This window comes from Notechis scutatus, chromosome 2 (assembly GCF_049901735.1).
Source record: "Notechis scutatus isolate UNSWTSFEM ecotype Mainland chromosome 2, rNotScu1.2, whole genome shotgun sequence".
Lineage (NCBI taxonomy): Eukaryota > Metazoa > Chordata > Lepidosauria > Squamata > Elapidae > Notechis > Notechis scutatus.
This window is the reverse complement of record NC_142010.1, coordinates 156,023,616-156,047,764: the sequence shown is the minus strand read 5'-3', so window position 1 is coordinate 156,047,764 and position 24,149 is coordinate 156,023,616. Positions and strand designations below refer to the sequence as shown.

Sequence of the window (24,149 nt, the reverse complement as noted above, 5' to 3'; positions counted from 1 at the left end):
AAAATAGTAACTATGTAGTGAAACTTGCAGGAAGTTGTTGCATTTAATTTTCATCATGAGGGTGTGTCAGTTTCTGTTGACTGGGCATTCATTGTTGATTTTGCTCCTCTACCATCAATAACCTTTCCTATATACACATCATCACTCAAAAAAACCTGTATATTCTGTGTCACAGTGACAGTGCAATATGGCATACTTAATGGGAGTTTTGTCAACTGTACCATTTTTATTTTCTTTGTTTTAAACTTTAAAATAATTTAATTATCCAGGTCTGTTTTTGGAAAAAAAAAGGGGGGGGGCTGCTCAAAGAGATATATTGATACTGGATTAAGCTGCGCCAATTGGTCAAAGCCACTTGCCAAAACATGGAAGAATTATATTAACAGCAGTTGTAAATATTATCTAAGATGTGTAACCTTCTCCAAAAATGATGCTTTTAAATCAAGTTTTTATTTACTGTTAACTGTGGCTTCCATAGTTGAAAGAAAATGGAATAGCTACACCCAAGTAGTCTTCAGTTTATGATCACAATTGAGCACAAAAATTATGTTGCTAAATGAGAGTTTTAAAGTGAGTCTTGCCCCATTGTACAGCCCTTCTTGCCCCATTTGTTAAGTTAATCACTGCAATTGAGTTAGTAACAGGCTTGTTAAATGAATCTGGCTTCCCATTCACTTTACTTGTCGGAAGATCACAAAAAGTGATCACATGACCCCAGGACACTGAAACCATCATAAATAAGAGTCAGTTGCCAAGTGCCCAAATTTCGATCATGTGACCATGGGAATACTGCAATGGTCATAAGTATGAAAAACGAGTCAGTTTTCAGTGCTGTTGAAAAAGTCAAATGGTCACTACACAAAGTGTTATAAGTCAAGGACTACCTGTAGTGCTGTCTGACCAAAGTTATCTCGGGGGGGGGGAAGAAAAAGCAACACTAGGAAGTTTATAAACAGACAGCAATAATAGGTGAGCCCCACACCAAAGATCAGAGAATGAGCTAAGGTGATTCTACAATACAGTTTTGCCCAAAGCAACTTTTGTCATGTAACTTAAAGCAAGGATTTTTGAAGTTTTTTAGGCTGCAAAATTTGTTTTAGTTTTATATATATATATTGTACATACATACATATAATCTCTGATAGAGAGAGAAATGTAGGGAATTAGCTGACCTTGAATGAACATGTTTAATTGTATCTTTAGTGTCTCACAGAAGCCCGTCATAGTTCTAAGGTTCACCATTTGGAAAAACCCTGCCCCAAAGCATCAGAAATTTGCAGTAAATATAATCGTCTCACATACTGCGCTCACTCATCTTCCGTATAGTGCACACACAATTTCTCTCTGCCCTTCAGCCCCAAACACTTTCTTTGCGGACTAAGAAACAATACCATCATTAAATCATGAAGGCTGGCAAACCCGATACTTCATTTGGGCTGGAGACAATGGCACATATGAGAAGAACATAGACTGAAGAATTCATTAATCTAAGACTCTAAGTGTTCAGCCTTAAGAGATACTTGACAGATTTGGTTCAAAGGAAGGAAACACCAAAACATTGGCTTGTTTTCCTTCAATCTGTTTTCCAGAAACAACCATAAACATTTGTAAACTAAGTTGGGATGGTAGTTTTGGTGGATAAATCCAAGAAAAGGAACAAGAAATGTAGGCAAATCTGCTTGATTTAAACATCTCACTTTTATAGATTGCCTTTCGCTACTGTTCCATTTCCCCCACATTAAGACTAAGAGCGGACGAAGCCAAGTCAAAAAGGTGACCAGAATCTTAACCAAAAGACTGAGAAATGATTAATATGGTGCTAAATGGGCCAGGCCGGGGAAGGTGAAGACTTCTAATAACACCATGGAAGAGACAAGATTATTGCGTTAAATAAGTCTTACTAGAAAGTAATCCATATCAACTTTAATTTTCAACTCTTCTACTCTTGTCTCTTTCAAAAGCTAAAAAAAATCTGTTGAGAGAAAAAGGAAGAGTTGCAGAATAGATGGAAAAGGTTAGTCTTCTACCTGAAAGCAACTAAAGTTGAATGTCAATTCACAAAACAAGACGTTTGAATATTCTTAGCAATGGCAAGGGAACAGCACAAGCCCAAATATTATTGACTGAATTTCTTTGGGAACTTTTTGGTTTGATAGTGGAATTCTCTTCCCCATTCTCACTCCAGCTCTATTTTTTTTTTTTTAGTTTAAGATCTGCATTTTAATAAATAAAACAAGCCAATCCACAGAAGCAGTTGTGAGAAGTTGAAAATGATAGTTAGTAAAACTAGATGGCAGGACTGTTTAATTACAAATCTTACTCATAAAGTTAGATGGCAGAGATACCAGATTTATAGGTTTAAGTGTTGATTTTACTGTGACCATGAATACAATATCCTATTGCATATTGACACCACTGTTTTCATTTAATTTTAACCGTTTCTAGTTTTTGCTTATTTTTATTGTGGTTGGATCATATTCTGGGGAAATTTTTTCTTTGATTTAAAATAGTAAATTGATTTTTTTTTCCAGTTGAAAGTATATGGGGTAGAGCAGTTATCGCATAAAAATGTACAGGCATTACTGTTTAGGAAATTATTATTATTAGCTAGTACCAATGCATTTAGGCAGCCTTTGAAGCATCCTAAAAACCAATTAAAATGATTTTAAAGTAATGTTTTAATTAATTTAAAATAGCTGATTCATTCTTGTCCAACTGCTTGTTTTCTCTGCCCAAGCAGCTCCTGGTCCACCTAATAATTAAACCTGGGTGCTCATCATTACCTGCTATACCACTGTGACTAAGGACCATGTAACTTGGAAGTAAATACCCAAACTTGAATTGTTGAGTTTCACTCAAGATTATTATTAGAAACAAAGAGTTTATAGTTTCAGGACATTGTTGCAGAATTGACAGAGACCTCATCCCAACCCATTTCCTAAGAAGCCAAAAATCTTTGAGGTAGGCAGTTGTTTAGCTGATGAAACCAGTCTATGCCAGGTCTGGTGGGGAGACTTAACAGAGAAGACATCATGGTACAACTAACCCATGATCCAACCGACAGGGTAGCTGTAAGAGACCCTTGGCAACGTAGCTTCTACTTGGTTTCTCCTATGTGGACCTGTCCCAGATGGGCTTCCTGGATGGCGATTGGAAACAATCTGATGGACCTTCTAATTTTTTCAACAAGCTGAACCAATGTTTTCAGAGCCATTGTGACAAACAAAAATGACAGTGGCCTTCTGCGGGGTACCACTGTCCTTGCTGCTGCCCAGGAGCCTCAAAGGCAGGTCCCGTCCCCCCCTCTATAATCATGGCAATGAACATAATAGCAATTATTAAATACGTTATTAAAACTTATTCTGTTCCAGTGGTTCCACATTAAATCCGCAGTACCATTAAGAAGAAAAGGCTGCATGTGTGTTTAGATATTTGTCTCGGAAGAAAAAGAACTACTTTATCTCAAATACATACTGCTTAATCTTGGATTTTCAATCAAGCATTATTGCATAACCCCATGAGTGTATATCCAGCCTGTGTTTTTTCTGCCCATTTGCCAGGCTGACGAAATGACACATGGGGCTGACTTAAGATGAGCAGACTTTCCTGTGTGCCCTCTGAAAAGGAAAAAAACAGAAACAAAGACCACCCTGTATGTCCAAAAGAGAAGCCAAAAGGGAAAAAAAAAAGTTGCCGTTTATGTTAAACCTTTACAAAATAATACAATAAATGATTCAATAAATAGAAAAAAATTACAAAATTACAGGATTTTTTTTTAATACAGAAAAACAAAGAAATAACCTCCCCACCCCACCCTCTTTTTCAACTAACTGACTAGCTGGCTCCAAAGTGGAGCTGTGCAATACACCAACATCTCCACCAACACTAAGGACTGAGAGGTGCTGAGCACAGGACACAGCCCCACGCGCACAGAAAGGAGAGCCGCCTGGACCCCTTGCCTCTTCATATAAGATATATATATATATATATATATAGTTATATATATATTAACTTTTTAAACATAATCTTGTCTTCACAATAATCTAATTAGTAGCATGAGTTTGTTGTGGTTTGTTCCTGAGTAGGTTTTATCCAGCAGAAAACAAGTGGGATTTTGGAGCAGGATGTCTGTGGAAGAATGGAGCACCCTGCGAGTGGCCATTTAGAAGTCCCCCACCCTCCACCCCCTCCACTCCACGGGGAACGTGGAGAGGCGGGCCAACTGCCTCGGCAGCCCAACCAGTTGCCTAACGCGGCAACATTTCAAGGATGCCCATACGCAGGTAACGATCCAAAAGATGCAACTACAAAATCCTCAGCACTTCCAAGGAATGGAGAAGACGCACTTCTTGGACTGCCTGGTAGAGTTACTCAGAGTGGCAAAATGTCTCATGTCCCACTTTCTTGGCCCAAAAGAAGGGAGAGGTTTTGAGGTATGAACTGCCTATCTATCAGCAACTCCAGAGGAACAGGTTGCTGGAGAAGAAGACAGAATAGGAATCCTTCAGTTGTAGGAGTCTGAGGGGCATTAACTGGAATCAAAGCTAAAGAGGGACAGCTACAGAATAGGACACTAGCCCCATTGAATGTCCTGGGTCCGTCCCGCCCCCCCCCCCAGTGCAAGCCAGGGTCTGGAGCCAGTCTGTGACCCCTGAGCACAGTTGAGAGAAAGCTGAAATACTGACAGATTTGTGAGAGGGTGCAAGAGTGTTCAGGAGATATGTCTGACATCATTTGGGAGGGCGGAATGGTCTCTGTCTGTACAATCAGAGCAGAAAAGTGAGCGACCCGAGTCACTCCTCTGGGGTGATAGGTCATGGTTACCACTATGGGGGTAAAAATGACGGTCTGGAGGAAGGGGAGGAATGTAATATGCAATCGAGTTCATGCTGAAGACTGGTGCTCTTCTGGTCGCGCCCAAAGCTACCATTCCATGAAAAACAAGAAAAGTCCCCGGCTGAGCACGTTTAGTCAATCTACCTCTGTTGTAGAATCCAACCAGGCAAACCTTTAGAATGTATCCCATTTGTGCAAGCAGCCTGATGTTAACTCAGCTGCAGATTTTCCCAGCAGGAAATAACATCAGCTCACTAGTCTAGGAATTCTTAGACATGAGGGATTTTTGTACCAGCCGCTCGAATGCTAGGGGTGCAAAAAGGCAACGGGGCCTTAGGTAACATCCCAGCTCTGTAAAGGTATTCTAGGCCCCCCGTTTCTTCTAAACAAGCGGAGGTTGTTCCTTCAGGTGCACAGAGGTGTGGGACCATAGAGAAAAAAAGAGAGAATAGAGAAAGCTTTTGGAATTTTAACTAGAAAACAGGAGGTATGATCCTAACTATCTCCCTCTAATTGGCACACCTAAGTCAAACCTCCACCAATTACTGCCATTTGAAATATAAGATCAGAGCAGCAGCTGTGAAATTTCACGGGTCTTTCGTGCCCACCATTTGCAAGACCATACTAAGTCCAGAGCCTTCAACGACCAAGGTGGGGAATTATTCCTACCTCCCTACAAGTTAATACTGAAATCGGCAATCTTATGACAAGTTCAGGCTCAGATCCTTCCTGCACTACTGACAGGGCCAGTGAAAGAACTAGAGAGACCTTCTCACAAGAGTCTGTGCCCAGCACCAGAGACACAGACCCCACCCCACTTCTGAGGCTCCTACCTGGAGCCCAGCCATGTCCGCTCAGGTCTCCTTCGGGGGGTGGGGGGGGTGGAGGAGAGGACTCACAGGCAAAGAGTTCCTGAATGTAGGCAGCAATCTCAGGCTCTGCCTGGCCACAGGTTCAGAACACTTGTGCCCCAAGGAAAACTGACCTTTCTGCCCTTCCACCCTCCAAACCAAAGTGCTTCTGATCAAGGGGGAGAAATGTCCCTCTGATTGCTCCCCCTTAGTCAAAGCATGTTTTCTCCAAAGCGCCCCCTAGCCAAACCGTTCCCGTACAAGCAACATAAGTTTCTTCTTGCCCTTGTAAGTTTGTTTGAGGTTGTCAAGGAACTGGCTAAAGCGTAGGTGCCCTTCGTGTGCCATCAGGAAAGTTTCACGGGCTTTCCCCAAGAACTCAATGAATTCACCATAGTGCCGTGGACTGATGTGGGTGAGGCGTGAATGGGTGGTGCTGATATAAGCAGCCATGGCGGCCTCCAGCAGCTGGCAGAGTGGGGCCTTGTCCATGGCAAAGAGCTTCCCACCAGTACCCGTGCTGGCTGCCCCACGGCGCCCTCCACCCATTGAAGGAAGACCTGGGGGAGGAAGACTCCAACGGTGCAAGATGTCGGAGAGCATGGGGGCACACTGCACGCTCTTGATGACAAGTGGGACGATGGCGGCCAACTCGTTCTTCCCCAGGGACTGGCTAAGGGAGCAGGCCCACAGGACATCGTTGAGCGCTGGGTGGGTGTCCTGGTTGAAAGCAATGTTGAGGTGTGAGAAGGCCAGGGTAGCCAGCTTGTAGGCACGAACAGGCAGCCCACGGTGCTCCATATACCGGGCTATGGTGAACAGGTGGGAGTGGCCCATGCCAGCTGAGGCTGCGGAATCTAGCACAATCTGGTAGGCTGCCTCGAAGGCTGCGTGGTTCTTCTCACATAGCGTCAGGGCTGGCAAGGCACAGTTTTGCGGGTCCTTCATGGCACACTGCAACGCCAGTGTCCGGGCACAACTGCACAGCTCATCCCGTTGCCCTGTACTCAGGCTCAGTCTCAGCAGCGTGGCGTGTGTGGTCCCGGTCACCGCCACAATAGTTGTAGCCTCGATCGGTGTGAAGAGCGTGTACCAATTCTGCATAATATTCATCAGGGCCTGGACTCCTAAGAGCAGGGAAAGTGGGGCGGAAACTGGGGTTAGCCACAAAATCACCAAAGGGAAATCCCAAAACCAGCGTGGAATTCCCGTGGAGGCAAGCAGGAGAAAAGCCAGACCCATCCTAAACTCTGGGAGACCTTAGAACAATCTAGAGGGAGCATGCACCCAGTAGTCCCTTTTACTCACCTATCTCAGTAGCACAGCTGACCAACCAGCGAACCATTTCCCTACGTCGCCAGGTCATGGTGTTGAGTGTCATGCGCATCACCTAGAGGAGAAACAGTGGAAATGGGTAAAATGATACGCACATCAGGAGCTCCTCATCATGCAGTCACTTCTGCACTGAGTCCGAACAGTTTGCTCTGCTTAGGAAACCCAGCATCTGCGTCCATGGGTGGCTCTCAGGTAAAACAACTTCCTTGGCATTTCTCAACCTTGGCAGTTATCAGATATATGTGGAGTTCATTCCCAGAATTCCCCAGCCAGCTTGTGGGTGACCGGGGGGAGGGGGGATGCTGATGCCGGGAGGGAGCTGAACTCTTTACATCAGGGGTGTCCAACCGTGGCAACTTTAAGACTTGTGGACTTCAACTCCCAGAATTCCTCAGCCAGCAAAGCTGGCTGAGGAATTCTGGGAGTTGAAGTCCACAAGTCTTAAAGTTGCCACGGTTGGACACCCCGACTTTACATCTTCAAGCTGCCAAGATTGAAAAACACTGCTCTAAGGTGTAATCTGGAAGGAGGTATGAATGAATAAGTTGCTATGTCACACATTGCCTGGTAAAACGTGGTATGTCTGCTCCCAAGAGGAAGACACGCTGAAACACTGTGCTTCATCTGAGTGCCAAGCAAGTACATCAACACAGAAGAACTGGAATTTCCCAGGAAAAACACAGCAAAAAGCCAACTACCAGGGATTCTTTCCAATAACCATTCCTTATCATAAGGCAGAGGCCAGAAGCCATTAAGGACGAAGACCTTAAGAGGCACAGAGTTAGCCCACCTCAAAATTCTCTTCCCATTTATTTCAAAAAGGCACGAACAGGAAAACTAGCTAGAAGATCGTACCCTAGTTTATTGCATGCGTTTGGGAGGGTGATATATTGCTACATCAGATGGAATCTATTACTGAACCATGTCAGATCAAAAATGGTTCTAACATTTACAGATTAGGATTTTGTTACAGATCCTCTGTTGCAGCTGTCCCCAAATGTGTCCTCCGGGTGTTTTGATCTATCATCTTCCTCAGACAACACCAAAGTAGCCCTGGGGAGCCCTTCCCAAAGAATCAGAGGCATAATTTGCTCAGATGGACCCTCACCTGCAGGCCAAGCTCCAGAGAGATATTAAGCAAAGTGGTATCTGGAGGAGTGTTGGCTGGCGTGGCCGTCTTGCAGGCATCCTGGGCCAGTTTGAACAGCAAGGCCGGTGAATGTATGTTCTGCTGGATGGAGCCCAGGACCATGCGCAGCCAGTTGGGGTCACCTGCAGGAAGTCGAAATAAAAGTCCACAGTATGAGAGACGCCTGTCTTGGAGCTGAAGACAGGCCCCACTTGCTATTCTGAGGAACAAGCCCTTCCTGCTTTCTGAAGGGAAGAAGCTGAGACCCCTAAGACCTCTGACTTCTGCTCTCCCCTCCAGGACTGGATCTACCTTTAGCAGCTGTAAGCATAGCTGAGGCTAGCTCACACTGTCGAGTCTCTAGGTGGCCCAGAGTAAACCAGCGAGGGAAGCGATTGGCCATCATGGAGTCCAGGGGATTCTGGTGCAGGATGTCATTGGCTGGTAACACTGTCTCCAATACAGGAAGCCTGTGCAGAATGGGACAAAGACAAGTTAGGCTGTCATTGTTCTAGAAATCAACCAACAGATGGAATAAGCAGGCCTCAGAAAGTTAAGACAATCTCCAAGCAAATCCATGGACAAAACGGGTAATGAGAAGGGAAAGGGAATCAGACCCAGGTTACAGCCCTACAGAAGAAATTGTCTGCCAGGCAAAGCGTGACTTTTAGGGCTCCGATCTGCAACATTAAGCAGAAGCTGGAAATAGCAGTCTGGGGGAGTTAAGGCATATCATGGGGGAAGGAATAGCAAAGTGGTAAGTATGCCGCAAGGAAAGCAGAGAAAAGGAAAGCACAGCAGGAGAAGAGGAGGGGAGATGAGTACCTCATGGCTCTCAATGCCAAACGGTAAGCCAACTCGGGATCGTAGGGCAGCATGGCAGTGAAGAGGTAACGGGCAAAAGTATGCATGGGAACACTCTCTCGGAACACCACCTCGCCAAATCCACTGAAGGGCCCTCCTAGGAGAAACAGACATGGAGATGATGAACAGCGACAGTACTACTACCCAACTCAAAGCATTCAACCTGCGCCATAGGAGAACAGGAAGCTGGTAAAGTGAGGAGTAGTTCCTTAAGCAGATGATAAACCTGTTGACATGAGTTGTGACCTACCAATATTCCCCATCCTTCTGTGAATATACCCACCCCAACAGAAAAAGCATCCCAGAAGCCCATCCGTGCAGAAGGTTCCTGGAAGAAGCCAACACACCCTCAATTACCAAACTCTTCTTTCTGCCAGCTTTTCAAAATCTGGCCCTGGCCCACTGACATCATTTATATCTCCCTGCAGTAACCAGGTCCAGGTTCAGGCTCTGCAGGCAGAAGTTTAATACAAGTGCAGCTTGCCATTTTAAGATCAGTAACATGCTTTCCCTAGTGAGCTAGGAGCAATTGTGTGTCCATTTCAGAACATTCTCAAGTTGTCTGCAAGTGGATCACACCTCTGGAAACTTATTTACTGAGTCATTTTATCCAGTTCCTTTGAAAAGTTCCTTTGAAAAAGAAAGAACTCTTCTTTTTCCCACAGTGCCTCCATTCCTGTCTTTAGAGCAGGGGTGTCAAATTCAAGGCCCAGGGGCCGGATCCGGACCACAGGGTGCTTAGATCTGGCCGGTGGGGCTGCCCTGGAAATAGTGAAGGACTGGCCTGCGGTGCCTCTGCCAACAAAAATGGAGCTGGCGAGGGCCACGCACGGCCCTCGCCAGCTCCGTTTTCACTGGCAGAGGGTTGCAGGAGGCTGTCGCAGCCAGAAACGGAGCTCGGGAGTCCGTTTTCTCTGGCAGAGTACTCAGGCCACCACAGGCGCCCCCGACACGAGTGATGTCGAGCTGGTCACACTTGCCCCGGCCCCCTGAGGTCAAACACAACCCTCAATGCAGCCCTCAATGAAATCATGTTTGACACCCTGCTTTAGAGACAAGCATCTCCAGAATACATGAGCAACAGGGCCTCGGCCTACTTCACTAACCATCCAACAACAAGGCCACTTGCTTGCGGAGCACAGGAACCAGCCGCTCGTCCAGCTCCATCTCATCTAGAAGTCCAATTAATTGCTCCTCACTGCGCACCACCTTATCTTGTGCATAAAGGCCATCTGGCATGGACCGCTGCTGCCCCAACCCCAGCAGGGCCACCTCCAGGGCCAGCATATAATACGACTCGCCAGGACTCGAGGGCACCGGGATATGCTGATAGAGGGCCTTCTTGGGCTCTGCTGGAGAATCTGGAGGGGGACAACAGAGAGGACAGTTGAGCGGAGAACAGGAAACCAATAGCAATAGATCCACAGTTTCCCATCCTCTTCCCTGAAACCAGAACTTATTCAAGAGGTTCCTGCACAGATGCACCTCAGTATGCACAATGACACTTTTCCACACAACAATCACCTTCCCTCACTCCAGTAAGCTCTGAATCATTTCCCACAAGTGAAAGCAGTCCTTAATAAGGAAACAATTGTGGTCTCTGCAAATCTGAGTGGCATGTATAGGCTAGGACTGTGATATAAACGGAGCACAGCTGTAGGGAAGGATTGGCCATTCCAACCCCACACTTGGTCTCCTTGTTCCCCCCACAAACACAATACCTGGAAACAAAACAAGCCCCTCATCATCCATGCGACAGGCCTCCAGAAAGGTACGACAGAGACAACCGATGGGGTCCAGAGGGTGCCCAACCCATCCTTCCAAGTTGGTAATGCTGGTTGTGCCTTTGTGCAGGAGCTCTGAGGAGGAAACAAGAGGGAAATGATTCTTTAGAAGTCAATCCACATCCTGTGACTCAGTGTTGGGATTCAAAAATTTTTACTACCGGCTTGGTGGGCGTGGCAGGGGAAGGATACTGTAAAATCTCCAGTCAGAGGTGGTATTTATCAGTTCTCCGAACTACTCAAAATGTCCGCTACCAGTTCTCCAGAACTGGTCAGAACCTGCTGAGTACCACCTCTGCTGTGACTTCACCAGCTCCAGTTCTGGCATCTGAAAACAATTCTCTGCACTGGAAATCCAATGGGAAATGCCCCCCACAACACATGAACGCATCCATGATCACTAGAGGAATAAAGTATGAAGCTAAAGTAGAAAAACCCATTACTCTGAACTATGAGGAGCCACTCTTTCTTCCCGGTATATTTCTTTTCTACCTAAATAAGGCATGCCTATACATCCCCTGTGCTCTCCTTTGAAGCCTGACCTTGGAATGAGATACCCACATGTGCCCAGGGGTAGCTTTGGGATTCCCCAGGTTCCAAAACCCTTTCCCCGGAGATGCTGTCAAACTGACCTCCCTACCCACCCACCCACCCCCCCAACCCTTCTCCTTTGCCTGCCAGTCTTGCCTTTCTTCTGCTGCTTGTAGCTGTCCAGTTGATGACGTCGCTGCAAGCGCATGGCATTGACCACGGCCACTGCCAGGCGCAAGGCCTCGCGGGGGTAGCCGTGGGAGCGCAAGGCATCAACCCGCGCGCAGGCCATGGGGAAGGCATCGCCCAGCCAGAGTGGATGGCCTTGGGGATCAAAGCCCAGCTTGTCACCACCGCTCTTCAAAGAGACTCCGTAGCAGTCACTGCTCAAGATCTTCTGCAGGTGGCAATCCCCCCAGCGAAGCTCAGCAGCCTTGATCGCACGCCCGAAGACCGTCTGTCGAGCAGCAGCTGCCAAGGAAGAAACCAGTCACAGCAGAGGTTGGAAGAACTATGGAATCTTAGTTTCCCAAATACCTTCATTCATTGGTCCAGTGTTAAAATACGTATATGTAGAAATAAAATAAAAAAAAATAAGAATTTACCATGCACAGAAACAAAAACAAAAAAAAATACACAAACACCCCCACATGCAAAAACAAGCAAATAAAAGGTATAATTAATAGATATTACCTTTTAATAAATGTGTGAATATAATAAAGAAAAATAAATGATAATTAAATTTATGTGCTGCCCATCTCACTGTCAAGCAACTCTTATTAAATAAGAAATAAATAAGAAAGATTCTTATTAAAATGTATATGCCCCGCGACTCTCATTAACTCCGGGCGGTTGTATAATTACAACTATATCCCAAGTTCATCTGATTTTGTAAATCTTTGAAAAGAAAAACTAAAACTTATTTTTCAATATTAAAAAAAAAAAATTATGGAATCTGGCTCTCAGAAAAATATTCATTTTTTAAAAATTCCTCTTTCTTCAAGTTTACTGGTTAGATAATAACTGTATAACATTCTACGTACATGAAGAATCCTGGCAACATTCTTATAAGGTAGGCCATTTTAAACTTCATCTCCCTATTGCAGAGAACGTCCCTGACTGAGCTACCGACTGAGTGTGTTGGAGCTGGTGTTGAACGCTTAGGAACTCTAGTGTGGGCTTCCTACCTGGGCTGTGATTTGGATTAGATGACAAGCTGCTGTTGGTTCCAACACTGTCGCAGGAGTAGTTACCCTCCTCCAATGGGCAAATGTCTAGTTTATTCCACTTTTTAAGAAGCTGCAACCAAACTGCCCGCTCTTCCAGCTTACAATGTGGGCTCAGAACCACACATACCCACAACGCACCTAAAAAAACAAAAAGGGAAGTAACATATATTCATGTGAGCATAGGCACAAAGTCAAATGCAGAGTCAAAGTTACAGTCTGACTGAAGTCTAAGGAAATAACGGTGGTGTGAAAACTAAGCAGACCGATTTCTGGGTGGGGGAAGGGAGCCCATACTGGAGCTCCAGCATGGAAGAAAAACATATATACAAGTAGCAGCATACTATTTAGCAAACAAGTTGCAGCAAGACGCAGAAGGCTGGTCATCAGAACAAAGATGCAAGAAGCTAACAAAAAAGAAAGAGACAGAATAGTGTGGTGTAATGGTTAAGCTGTTGGATTAGGACAGACGAATCTGGTATCAAGTCCAGCCTTGGATCCAATGGCTCAATGGATGACTCCACCCACTCTCACTCAGCCCAGTCTCTCTTATAGAATTATTATGGGTAAATAGGAGGAGGGAGGATTATATATATGCCACCTTTAATTCCTGGAGAAAAAGCAGATATAAAATCTGTGTGTGTGTGTCACTCTCCCCCTCTTGTACACACACTTTGAATTCAGCCTCTTGGACAGGGCAAAATTCTCTCCATGGAATGATGGCTTAGATCTAGCACAGCTAGAAATGAAATGACATATTTTTTCTTCTCCATCCCACATAATGATATAGGCAGATAGGCTTTGGGTTTCATGGCATAAGAACTACTGGAATACAATTTTGCTTTTAAAAAATATGGCTATAAAACTTGCATTTTACTATGGATTATTTTTTAAGACTTGATAAGACAACCATTAATAATCATGTGATGAAAACCATCACCCTCATGTTACTGTTCCTGAAGATTTATCCAATTTGACCTTTCTCTCCAGTTTTCCTGTCTGGTATGGCTGTTTTTCAGATCAAGAGCTCATCCTACTGCCACTCCCTGAAACTTTCCCACAAATCTAAAATTAAGGGAGCGGGAATTATTTCCACTGAGTAACTGAAGGAAGAAGCAGGATTTTTTTCAACTGGAAAGCTTAACTGGATTGGAGAATGAATCAGTCATATTCTTTTAAAAAAAAACAAGAAAAGAAAAACACGGGGTATCAGGTGAATTAAACACCATTATTCAGCGGCAACCAGCTTTTCTTGCCTTCAGGCTCTGTATTTTCAAACTTCTCCTGCAAACTTGCATTTTAAAATAAGAATCTCAATTCTGTATCAGTTTACCGAATTCACCTAATGTCATGAAAAGCCTTGGCCATCCACTCTTTTGGGCAAGCCCTTCACCTACCAAGTTCATCCCAGAGTTGCCGGCACTTGTCAGTCATGCCTGCTCCCTGCTGCCGCCAGAGTGCCAGGCGTGGATCCTGCAGAAACTGCTCTGTCATCAGGATGAGCATCCGTGCCCCATTGGAATCTCGCATTCGTAGCATTTCCCGCACCTGGGGAAAGGCAGAATTGACAATTAGGAGAGGAGAGGGACACCCCACCCCCCAAAAAACCCTAACCAAACTTTGTGGCCTATCAAAACGGCAAATCAACTTCCCCCAATTTGCTGCCTTCCAGATGTGAAGTTCCTAGCATCTCCAGAAAACACAGTCATGCTACCAAAGGTGACTGGAATTATAATCCGACAGATCTGAAGGAAGCACATTGGAAAAGGCCACCATAAAGTCATGATGAAACACTGTGGAAATGTCATCTTCTATCTACAAATGGAGCTTGACTTCCCTTTTCTGGGATGTTAAGATGCCTTAGTATTTAAAAACCTTACATTTTAAACCACCTAGTAATATGCATATGGACAGCTTTCAGATCATTTCCTAATGCAGGCTGGCTCTTCCTCCCAATTCTGGAAGCCACCTCAATCCAGCATCTACAGGCAGCCCTACCATAGCTCAAACTTGGGACTTCCCCATCACTCCTGAAGGATAAAAGCCCCAATTTGCCCAAATGCTTTTCTAGTGGAAATATCTTCCTATTGACAGGGTGGTATTATCTCCACAATAAGACACAAAGATGTTTACTCCATGATAGCGGAGAAGAACAGTGACATAGTTCCACTAATGCAAGAGGGATGGGATGGGTAACAAATGAATGTCAATTTTTACCTTATTGAACATGGACTGAAGGTGCTTGCTCGCTCCATAATAACCCCCATTGGACAGTAGCTGCTTCACTTGTTCTTGGATCTGCTCCTCATCCAAGTGCCAACAGTTTGCATCCTCAATGCCAGCACCAGCTGTGGGATCTGGAGCACCTGGGAGGAGAGGGCCAAAGCATTAGATCTACATACTACTGATCTTCTAACACTCCCTTTTGAGGGCATTGTATTTTTGTAGAAATTAAGGAGGCCTCATTTCTGCTTAGATATTAGACACAGCAAGTATTGTTTCAATATGATTAAGAAGAAATGCTTCTAGCATCCGTTATTCATTAAGTACACATTTTTTTCAGGCATCTGTGGGAAATTGACAAAAAGATACTACTGTTTTACAGAATCAATTTACTAAGATTAAGACAGCAGCATGGTCTTTATACTTGCAAAATAGCCTGAAAAAGGACAAGCAGTAACAAATAACAAAAATATATTTTGTTCACATGAGTTCTGATGAACATATATTACTATTCCATAATAATAATGGATGATTATTATGCCTCCACAGAGAAGGGGACGCATAGTAATCAATTTTTAAATTTTCATTATTAAGAGAAGGTATTTGCAATACCAATACATGATTATCTCACAGTTATATGCATTTTAAGAAGTTTATTAAGGGTGAAATGGAATCATCAAAAATACACAACTTGTGCGGTTGAGTAAAATTTGCTTATCATAAAAAGTAGGAACTTATAAAAGCTCCAAGAGGGAATGATAAGAGCTACTGGAGTCAGTTTGGTTTAGTGGTTAGACACCAGGCTACAAACCAGGAGACTGTGAATTCTAGTGCCACCTTAGACATGAAAGCCAGCTCGGTAACTTTAGGCCAGTCAGATACATTTGCTACCTTGAGTTGTTTATAAAAATAATCAAGGTAGAATATAAATTAATAAGTGAAGTCATATAAGAAGCTACCTGTATACCTTTTTCAATGGACATCTGATTAATGACTTGATGGTACTAGAATGTGATGCATGCTGATTTTGTATCCCACTATTCTACTAATGGCAGTATGGTCTTATTATACAATGAAATATTTGTTTCTGTTTATAACTAAGACACTTTGCCCGTTGTTTATTGCTTCTGCAACCTGGTGTCCTCCCAGCATACTGAGATCTAGACACATTCTGGAATTCCCAGCCAGTTTTGACTAGGATTGATTGGAATTATGAATGAGACTTGGGGCTTTTTTCATTTGTCATTTAGGAAGCCTGGCAATGAGTTCTCAGTTTCTTCCTCTGTTTTTTCATGCAGTCTTTCATGCAAATAACCAAGGCTGGCTGCTAGAGCCCCAAACTACAGCCATTCCCTGCCTCTCCCCAGGATCCAAGGCCAGCCCAACTTCATACCATGCACTCGGTTGATCTCAGAGCCCAGCAGCAGTATCTCGTCAGCAAGCCTTTGAGCTGTCGGCAGCACCTCTGTGTGGTGGGCGCTGATCAGGTACTGCACAAACTTCTGTAGCTGATCCCGGTTCATTTGGGACAATGTCTCTGAGATAGGCAGGCGCAGCTCCACCTGGTGGGCATGCCGGATGCGATGCAAGGACAGAGCCACCACGTGAGCACAATAGAAGATGTCCCGGTTGTCACAGGCACAGCTAACCGATGTGATTTTGCAGCGGTCAAAACTGATGGAGACATGATAACTGTGCTCTGGCTCACTGGGGCCGGGTGGTTCTGTCACAATACCACTCAGGTGGAAACCTGTACATTCAGAAAGGAAGACAAACACCAGCAGTGAGCCTACAACTTGGAGCAAAAGTCCAAACAAACCTAGAAGGTTCACGTGAAAAGAACAGCAGCATAATTACTTTTACTAGAAAAGTGGGCCTGGATGAATTGGATTCTGAGGTGTAGTTAGGATGTCAAATCTTAGAACCTTGAAGCAATAACCCAAAAGCCTATTGCCCACGCTGGGAGCATCATTCACAGAAGCATTAGCACCAACTCTGCAGTGAACAGAAACTGAAAGACTGACCAGGAATATGACCCACAAGGGACTCAGAGTGTTTTGGAAATAGCTCAATCATAATACAAGTCTTACTGAGACAGTATTGCCAATCCAGCGGGTTATCCACGGTAGATGTGAGCTTTTGCGTGAAGATGAAATCATACCCCTCCCAAACCGGAAGCTTTTTCAGAGCTCCTCTCCAATGTGTCTCCAAACCCAGTACTTCTTGAAGGGACCGAAATAACAGGGGTGGAGGCAGCGGCTGCAGAATAGGGCCATAGGAGGGGCTGCTGGATTGCACTGACCAAGCAGGTGAGTCATATGTGATGAAAGTGGGCACCCTCACCAAACCAGTTGGGCACAAGGCCACACCTCCCCCAACTCTGCTGTGTCATTTCCAAGAAAGGATCCTCAGCTAGTACTGCCAGCTTGATAGGGGTGACTCACATTAACTACTTGATCTGGACCTACACCCAGGTAAACCTTGCCCGCACCTCTGGAGTAGGAGAATCACTGGCTATATTTGGAATAACTATAGATAGAGAAGGGAACATGTGAGGTAGTCAAGTGTAACCGACCCCCTCATGATGGACATGAAAAACAAAGATCCAAGGCTTTGTAAAATTACTTTCATTCCAGCACAGTCCAGGCACAATAGATTATAATACAACACACTGGGAGGAAGAAACAGAAATTCGGTTGTACTTATATGTTCCAAGTAAGTTGGGGCATATTGGCTCAATAGGATAGATCTGAAAATATCAGAGATCATATTTACTATATTTGTAATTATAGATAAATTTCTAAATATTGGCAATTATAGACACAATGGCTAAAATAGCTTAGGTTGTGCTAAAATATGTAAAAGTTTAGTGTGGTAACATGACATGTATTGGGGGTCTTTACGTAAATGATCTTTGAACATTTACTTCTGTTTTAAAATACAAAGATAGCATATTCTTAAAAGATTCTTGCACTTAAAATGCAAAATTATGTGCCATTACAATTTCTATTAACCTTATTTGAGTTTATAAAGGATTGAACCCTTCTCCTGAATAATACTTTTTTCAAGATGGATATGCTCAGGAATAGAGTCATTTAGACCAATAAAATTTTTGTACATTAGTTTATCCTTCCAAATGTGTCTCCGATGTAAGTTTCAAAATATGTCTTGAACTTCAACTTCCAACGTTCTCAACTAACTTACCTGTACGTGTTTTCTATCACATCAGAAAGACATCAGGTCAACATGAATAAGAAACAACTTAAAATAGCAACAAAGACGCTGCATAATACAGTACAAGAAAAGTCCAGCTGAAGATGTATGTCCCCCAAAGGAGTTCCCAAAGGACCAGTCTTGGGACCTATTTGACTAATATTTTATTGATGAAATATAATAAAACCTAGAGAACATGAAATTATAGGTTTTTCTTTCCCTCTGGATTTAGGATAAGGAAGGGGAGTGGATGATTTCATCAAGCAGAATGAAAGAAATGGGAAGAAACCCACATATTCTGGAAATACTACATTTTAAACGATTAGCAAAGAACTGGTCATATGAAAATAATAAATGAAGAAAGAACTATGACTGTGACTATAAGCAAACAGTGTCATGTAGCTGCCAAGTATGGAGATATCACTCTTGGTTACCCAAGGTGGAGTAATTTCAGGAAGCTTTGGGAAGCTTTCATATTTTGTATGGCTTTCACAACAGCTCATCAGGAGTGCAGTTCTAGTCACCCATTTTCAAAGAAAAATAATTCCAGCTTTGCAGGTGCAAAGAGGAGCCAACTAGCATACAGAACAATGATTCAAAGGAAGCAAAGATAAAGATGCAAAAAGATAACACAAGAAGACAATGCAAAAAATAGTAACTCAAATGCAATTAATAAATTTAGACCAGAAATGTGGAGTTCTGAACATGAACATACATAAAATAAAATACAAGCTGAATAGTCAAGACCTTGTTGATGATCCAAACTCTGTCAAGGACCTTGGAGTACTCATCTCTAATGATCTAAGTGCTAGAGCCCACTGTAACTACATAGCCAAAAAGGCATTAAGAGTTGTTAACCTAATCCTACGTAGCTTTTTCTCTGATAACATTACACTACTAACTAGAGCATACAAACATTTGCTAGACCAATACTTGAATACAGATCATCACTCTGGAACCCGCATTACATATCTGATATTAGCACAGTCGAGAAAGTCCAGAAATATTTCACAAGAAGAGTTCTCCACTCCTCTACTCGTTGCAGAATACCTTATGCCACCAGACTTGAAATTCTAGACCTAGAAAACCTAGAATTACACCACCTTTGGTCTGATCTAAGTATAGTATATAAAATCATACATTGCAATGTCTTACCTGTCAATGAATCTTCAGCTTCAACCATAACAATACAAGAGCACACAATAGATACAAACTAAAGGTAAACTGCACCAAACTTGATTGCAGGAAATATGACTTCAGCAACAGAGTGATCAACGCCTGGAATACTCTACCTGACTCTGTGGTTTCTTCCCCAAACCCCAAAAACTTTAACCTTAGACTGTCTACTATTGACCTCACCCCTTTCCTAAGAGGTCTGTAGGGGGCGTGCATAAGCGCACCAATGTGCCTACCGTCCCTGTCCTATTGTTTCTTTTTATTTTTCTTATATGTATCTATTTCATGTATTCATAATTAAGTTTATACTTATACCTATTATCTTGTAAGCGATTGACAAATCAAATAAATAAATGAAACACAAGATGGAAATACTTATTTCATAAAATTGAATATCACATTTCTAAAACATTCAATTTTATTTAAAAAATTATTTCAATCTTTTGGCCGCATTTTTGTACCTGGCTCGATCTCTTTAGTGATCATTTTATACTTCTCTGTTAGGGGGATACCAGATTATATAGTTAAAAACAACCAGCAAGTAGATGGCACATGACTAAGTCTGCATATCCAACACTAGGACACAGAATTAGAAACAGGAAATAAGATTTAAAATTAACGGGGAAGCATAATTACTGTTCAATTGCTCATAAAATAGTGCAATATCCATAATGCAGTTCTTACTATTATTTACTGAGCACATTACTAAAGGAAACAAGAGTTTCAGATTCTGTAGTATTAGGAATTTATTCTTGTTGGCAAACAAATAGGAGCCAAGCACTGCAGACTGACTAAGAGACTGATTATATTATTTGGTATAGGAGAAACACATTACAGAGATATTTGGATAATTATGTATTTTAATTACCAAGAGTACAAACTTTTTAAAGCTTGGTAATATTTTTAAAAAGGCATTTAAATCTGCAAATTCAAATTCTTAACAGTTGTACCAACAACTACCGGTAAAAATCCAAATAATGAGGGTTCCTTCTGCCTTAAAAATAGCTGCCCCAAAGTTGCAGGGTTTTACTGCTCCTTTTATAGACAGTGGAATGTTTAAGACGAAAGGGCACATCCCACTGGCAATAGGGCCTTTAACAAGATTATCTCCAAGTACGAAAAACTGATGCAATAAGCTGTGACCAGAGGCTTATTATTTGGGATTATACCATATCCACTTTGGGGAGGGTAACTATAAGCCCATGGACCTCTCTATATTTTTACAGTCAGTGGCGGTATTCAGCAGGTTCTGACCAGTTCTGGAAAAGCCGTAGCGGAAATTTTGAGTAGTTCAGAGAACTGGCAAATATCACCTTTGACTGGAGATTTTACAGTATCCTTCCCCTGCCACGCCCACCAAGCCATGCCCACAGAACTGGTAGTAAAAAAATTTGAATCCCACCACTGCTTACAGTTATTCTTTGGATATGGGGAAGCTATAAAATAATCAAAATAATGGATCTAAAACCAGATTATGTAATTATGTAGTACAAGAGTCTGGGACTCTGTCATTTCAATTTTTGCACATTTACATTCCAGGATTTCAGTTTAGAAAGAGATCCACTATATAGTATAATAATTTGAGGAAGCATTTTGTAAAATGGTCAAATATAGAATGGACTATGTGAGCTGTGTATATTATAGATGAAATAAATCTTTCTATAATTAGAGACAAAAATATATAACTTTTCTGAAATCAAATCCCCATTTTCAATTGCATATTAACAACCAGTATTTTCTCAAGTGTAGTCAACAGTTGTCAAGGTCTGGTACTAGAGCAAAGCATCTTTTTTTCCTTTTCCCCTTTCAAGCAGCAACATTTACTCATAATATGTTAGTGTGATTCGTTTTTTTCTGACTCACTGGAGTATCAGTATTCATGTCTGGATGATATGTTTCCAGCTTGTTTCAATGAACTGCATTAAGAATCCCCTGGGTATATTTGGAACTGACTATGCAAGTCCTGTTGTGCTAAAACAGGCCCAATGAAAACTTCTTACAATCACTGTAAAGCGGGCACTGGTTTTAATATTTTAACTTTATTTAGGGTTTTTTTTTCCAAAAAGAGGTTTTTTGATCTGTTTCAAACACACAGCATATTCAAAATATTCAACAGGTAAACAGTCTTGCAAAACTAGCTTTTCCCTCATTTAGAGTACTTGCATCATTAAGCTAAACTTGAATAATTTGAATGCATAATGCATAAAGACTATAGAGTCCCTAAAGAAGGTCCAGAGGCTTGAGTTAGAGTGAGTGTGAGTGTGTGTGTGTGTGTGTGTGTGTCTGTCTGTGAGTGTGTGTGTGTGTGTGTGTGTGTGTGTGTATTCTGAAGCCAGTTTAGACTTTAGAAAGTCCTGAATTTTAAGAGAAATGCAGTGTAGTAAATTATATGAAGAAATCATGATGGACCTGATGCAAAATATTTTAAACCTTGTTTTCCCATTTTTACCTAAGAATAGCTTTTGCAGGTGACAAGGCCTTGTCTTTCATCAGACACTTTTCTCACTATACATCACAGTTTATAATGGGTAAAAGGATAACTGATAGGGCAAAGTAATCAGATCTTCTTTCACTCCTACTAGTGTCAAATTCATGGCAGCTTACTTTGTTGCACATACTCCCATTTTTTCATATTAAGTAGAATAAATTCTTTTAAGAAAGTTTATTTTTGGCAATTGTAAAAAAAGATTCCATTTGGACTGCTAGCTTTGGTGATTTAGAATTCCAGATGCAAAATATTTTGTAAAATGCACTTATTTTGTAAACGGGATTGTATGATGGCTCCAGCATGCCTTCCATTGAAAGCCAGTGAACGAGGGGGGTAAACTTTTAAGATAGATGGGATCAAACCAAAGGGCTCATGTGTCAAACCAAACTCAAAAGAGAGCAGATCAAATTTAGTAGTTCCCTGGCATGATACTGCGTTGCCAATCATTGCCCTAAAGCATTCAGGCCAGGAAACAAAAACCATCTGCTAAGGTTCTGTTAACTCAGAGGTGTCCAACCTTGGTTAACTTTAAAGACTTGTGGACTTCAACTCCCAGAATTCCCAGCCCAACATGGGGAATTAACTGTGTCCGCTTAAAAGGATTGTTTTGAGCCACTATAACAGCTTTGCAGATTTTGAGTGGCTAGAACATACAGTTAAATGAAACAGGCATGGAAGAGGATTTGCAATCTGTGAGCAGTTGCAGTTGAGCTGTCACTTAAGAGGAACCTGTCTTTATATGGGCAACCAGACACAGAGAACATCCCAAAGAGATGTCAACTGCAGAATCTGGCAGTCCTTGATCTTGAGTGGCATAATGATTCCACAAGTCCATTACAAAAACTAATATATAATTCTACCATGGAGTTTGATGAAATCTGAAGGCAGAGGACCACAATTGGCAAATTCTATCGTCTCACTGAAGTTCTGTTACATGTTTCTTTTTGCCGGTCTTGATATTATTTTCAGCCAATTTCACTGGAGAACTGGAAATCTGTCTCAGCTGAAGTAAGATTCCAAACTCTACTTGAAAGATACACCAAAGTCTTTTCCAAGTACCCCAACCTTATTGTCTCCAGGTTGGTTGTCAACTTCTCTCATTACTAATCACCATGTCCATAGTTTTAAATGCTGGATTTCATCTCTACTCCCTACTCAGAAAAGATAGATATTGGTTAATAAATGTTCTATATTTGCATCTAGCTTGAGAATTTAGCAATTTATTTTTTAATTGGATCTAGTGGTAATGGATAAACTCTTTGTATAACTAGTTATTTTAATTTACCAAATCCTTCAGTTCATGGCCTGGCTATAATTAGCACTAAGTGGGGGGAGAAGGTCAAATATATTTTAGACAAGTCTTACATAACCCTATAAATTTCAATCATTCCTATAATTCCTAAGTTGTGTTGGCCATCATTTGGTCTCAAGATAGAACTAGACAAATGGATAGAGGCTAGAGCTATCAAGAGAAACTAGTCTTGAATCAAACGCTGGACTGTATAAGTCTTTTTTCTTACACAGCAAATCTTTCTTTTTCTTCTAAGTATGGTGTATAGAAAATGGAAAGTGCCCTGCTGTGGAAAAACTCCTTAGCCTTTATAGAGCCATAGCTACCTACTGAACCTCCTACTAGCCGAACTACCTAAATAAATACGAACATAGTTATCTTGAAACACCTAATTGCCAAAGTTTCCCATAAGGTATACGAAGCTAACTTCTGAGTAAACTCATTCAGACTGCACCATAGAAAGAACACCAAGATCACAGGGCATAGCATGAGTCTTTAAGCAATCTACCTGCTAATTTCTATATATCTTATTTATCAATCACATTTCAAGTATTCAATATGCTGGACACATTAATTCTTACAATCACTCTAAAATAGGCAGTAGCAGCCTCATGTTATAAGAGGGTAGGTGAGTTCAAGAGAAAAATGGATTGCTTAAAGCCACTAAACAAGTTTATGGCTGCAATGCGAGAGGAACTGGGGATTTCCTGCTATGCTGTAAGGCTCCCACTCTAAGCCACTTCATCAGCTTTTCACAAAATACTCTTTGTTAAACAAGTTTATAACATTTATAGCCGTACTAAAATATGACCTTGGATTTCATGATACAATGCTATCTGTTAGGCCCTAGCAGTTTCCCAGAGCTCTGAATAATTTATGGAGTATTGCAGGGAAGATGACAATGTTGGCCTTTCTTACTACTAGTGGAAAAAGACTTGGTGTCAGCTTCAAAGTGAGGAGGGGACAAGAAAGAAAGAGGAACATGACTCTACAATCCTGTGCTAGCCATCCAGGACTAGAAACCTGTGCCCTTGCCCCATAGAGCAGGGGTCTTCAAACTTGGCAATGTGGACTTCAACTCCCAGAATTCCCCAGACAGCTATGCTGGCTGGAGAATTCTGGGAGTTGAAGTCCAAAAGTCTTAAAGTTGCCAAGTTTGAAGACTTCTGCCATAGAGCAACCTATTGGTCCTGCATCTCATG

At 42.2% G+C, this 24,149-nt stretch overlaps 1 protein-coding gene across 1 annotated transcript in view; it reads right to left on the bottom strand.

Moving 5' to 3' along the window:
* Positions 1-3,679: 3,679 nt before the first annotated feature.
* ZSWIM4 (zinc finger SWIM-type containing 4) overlaps positions 3,680-24,149 on the bottom strand; it is a 35,093-nt gene continuing 14,623 nt past the window's right edge. Inside the window, exons 3-14 of the mRNA XM_026681955.2 lie at positions 16,173-16,529; positions 14,774-14,922; positions 13,954-14,104; positions 12,518-12,697; positions 11,487-11,801; positions 10,737-10,874; positions 10,122-10,376; positions 8,977-9,112; positions 8,464-8,621; positions 8,131-8,294; positions 6,996-7,077; positions 3,680-6,814 (exon numbers count right to left, since the gene is read on the bottom strand). Of these exons, the coding sequence (XP_026537740.1) occupies positions 5,928-6,814; positions 6,996-7,077; positions 8,131-8,294; positions 8,464-8,621; positions 8,977-9,112; positions 10,122-10,376; positions 10,737-10,874; positions 11,487-11,801; positions 12,518-12,697; positions 13,954-14,104; positions 14,774-14,922; positions 16,173-16,529 (2,972 nt within the window). The 3' untranslated portion in view covers positions 3,680-5,927. The remainder of the gene's footprint in view (positions 6,815-6,995; positions 7,078-8,130; positions 8,295-8,463; positions 8,622-8,976; positions 9,113-10,121; positions 10,377-10,736; positions 10,875-11,486; positions 11,802-12,517; positions 12,698-13,953; positions 14,105-14,773; positions 14,923-16,172; positions 16,530-24,149) is intronic.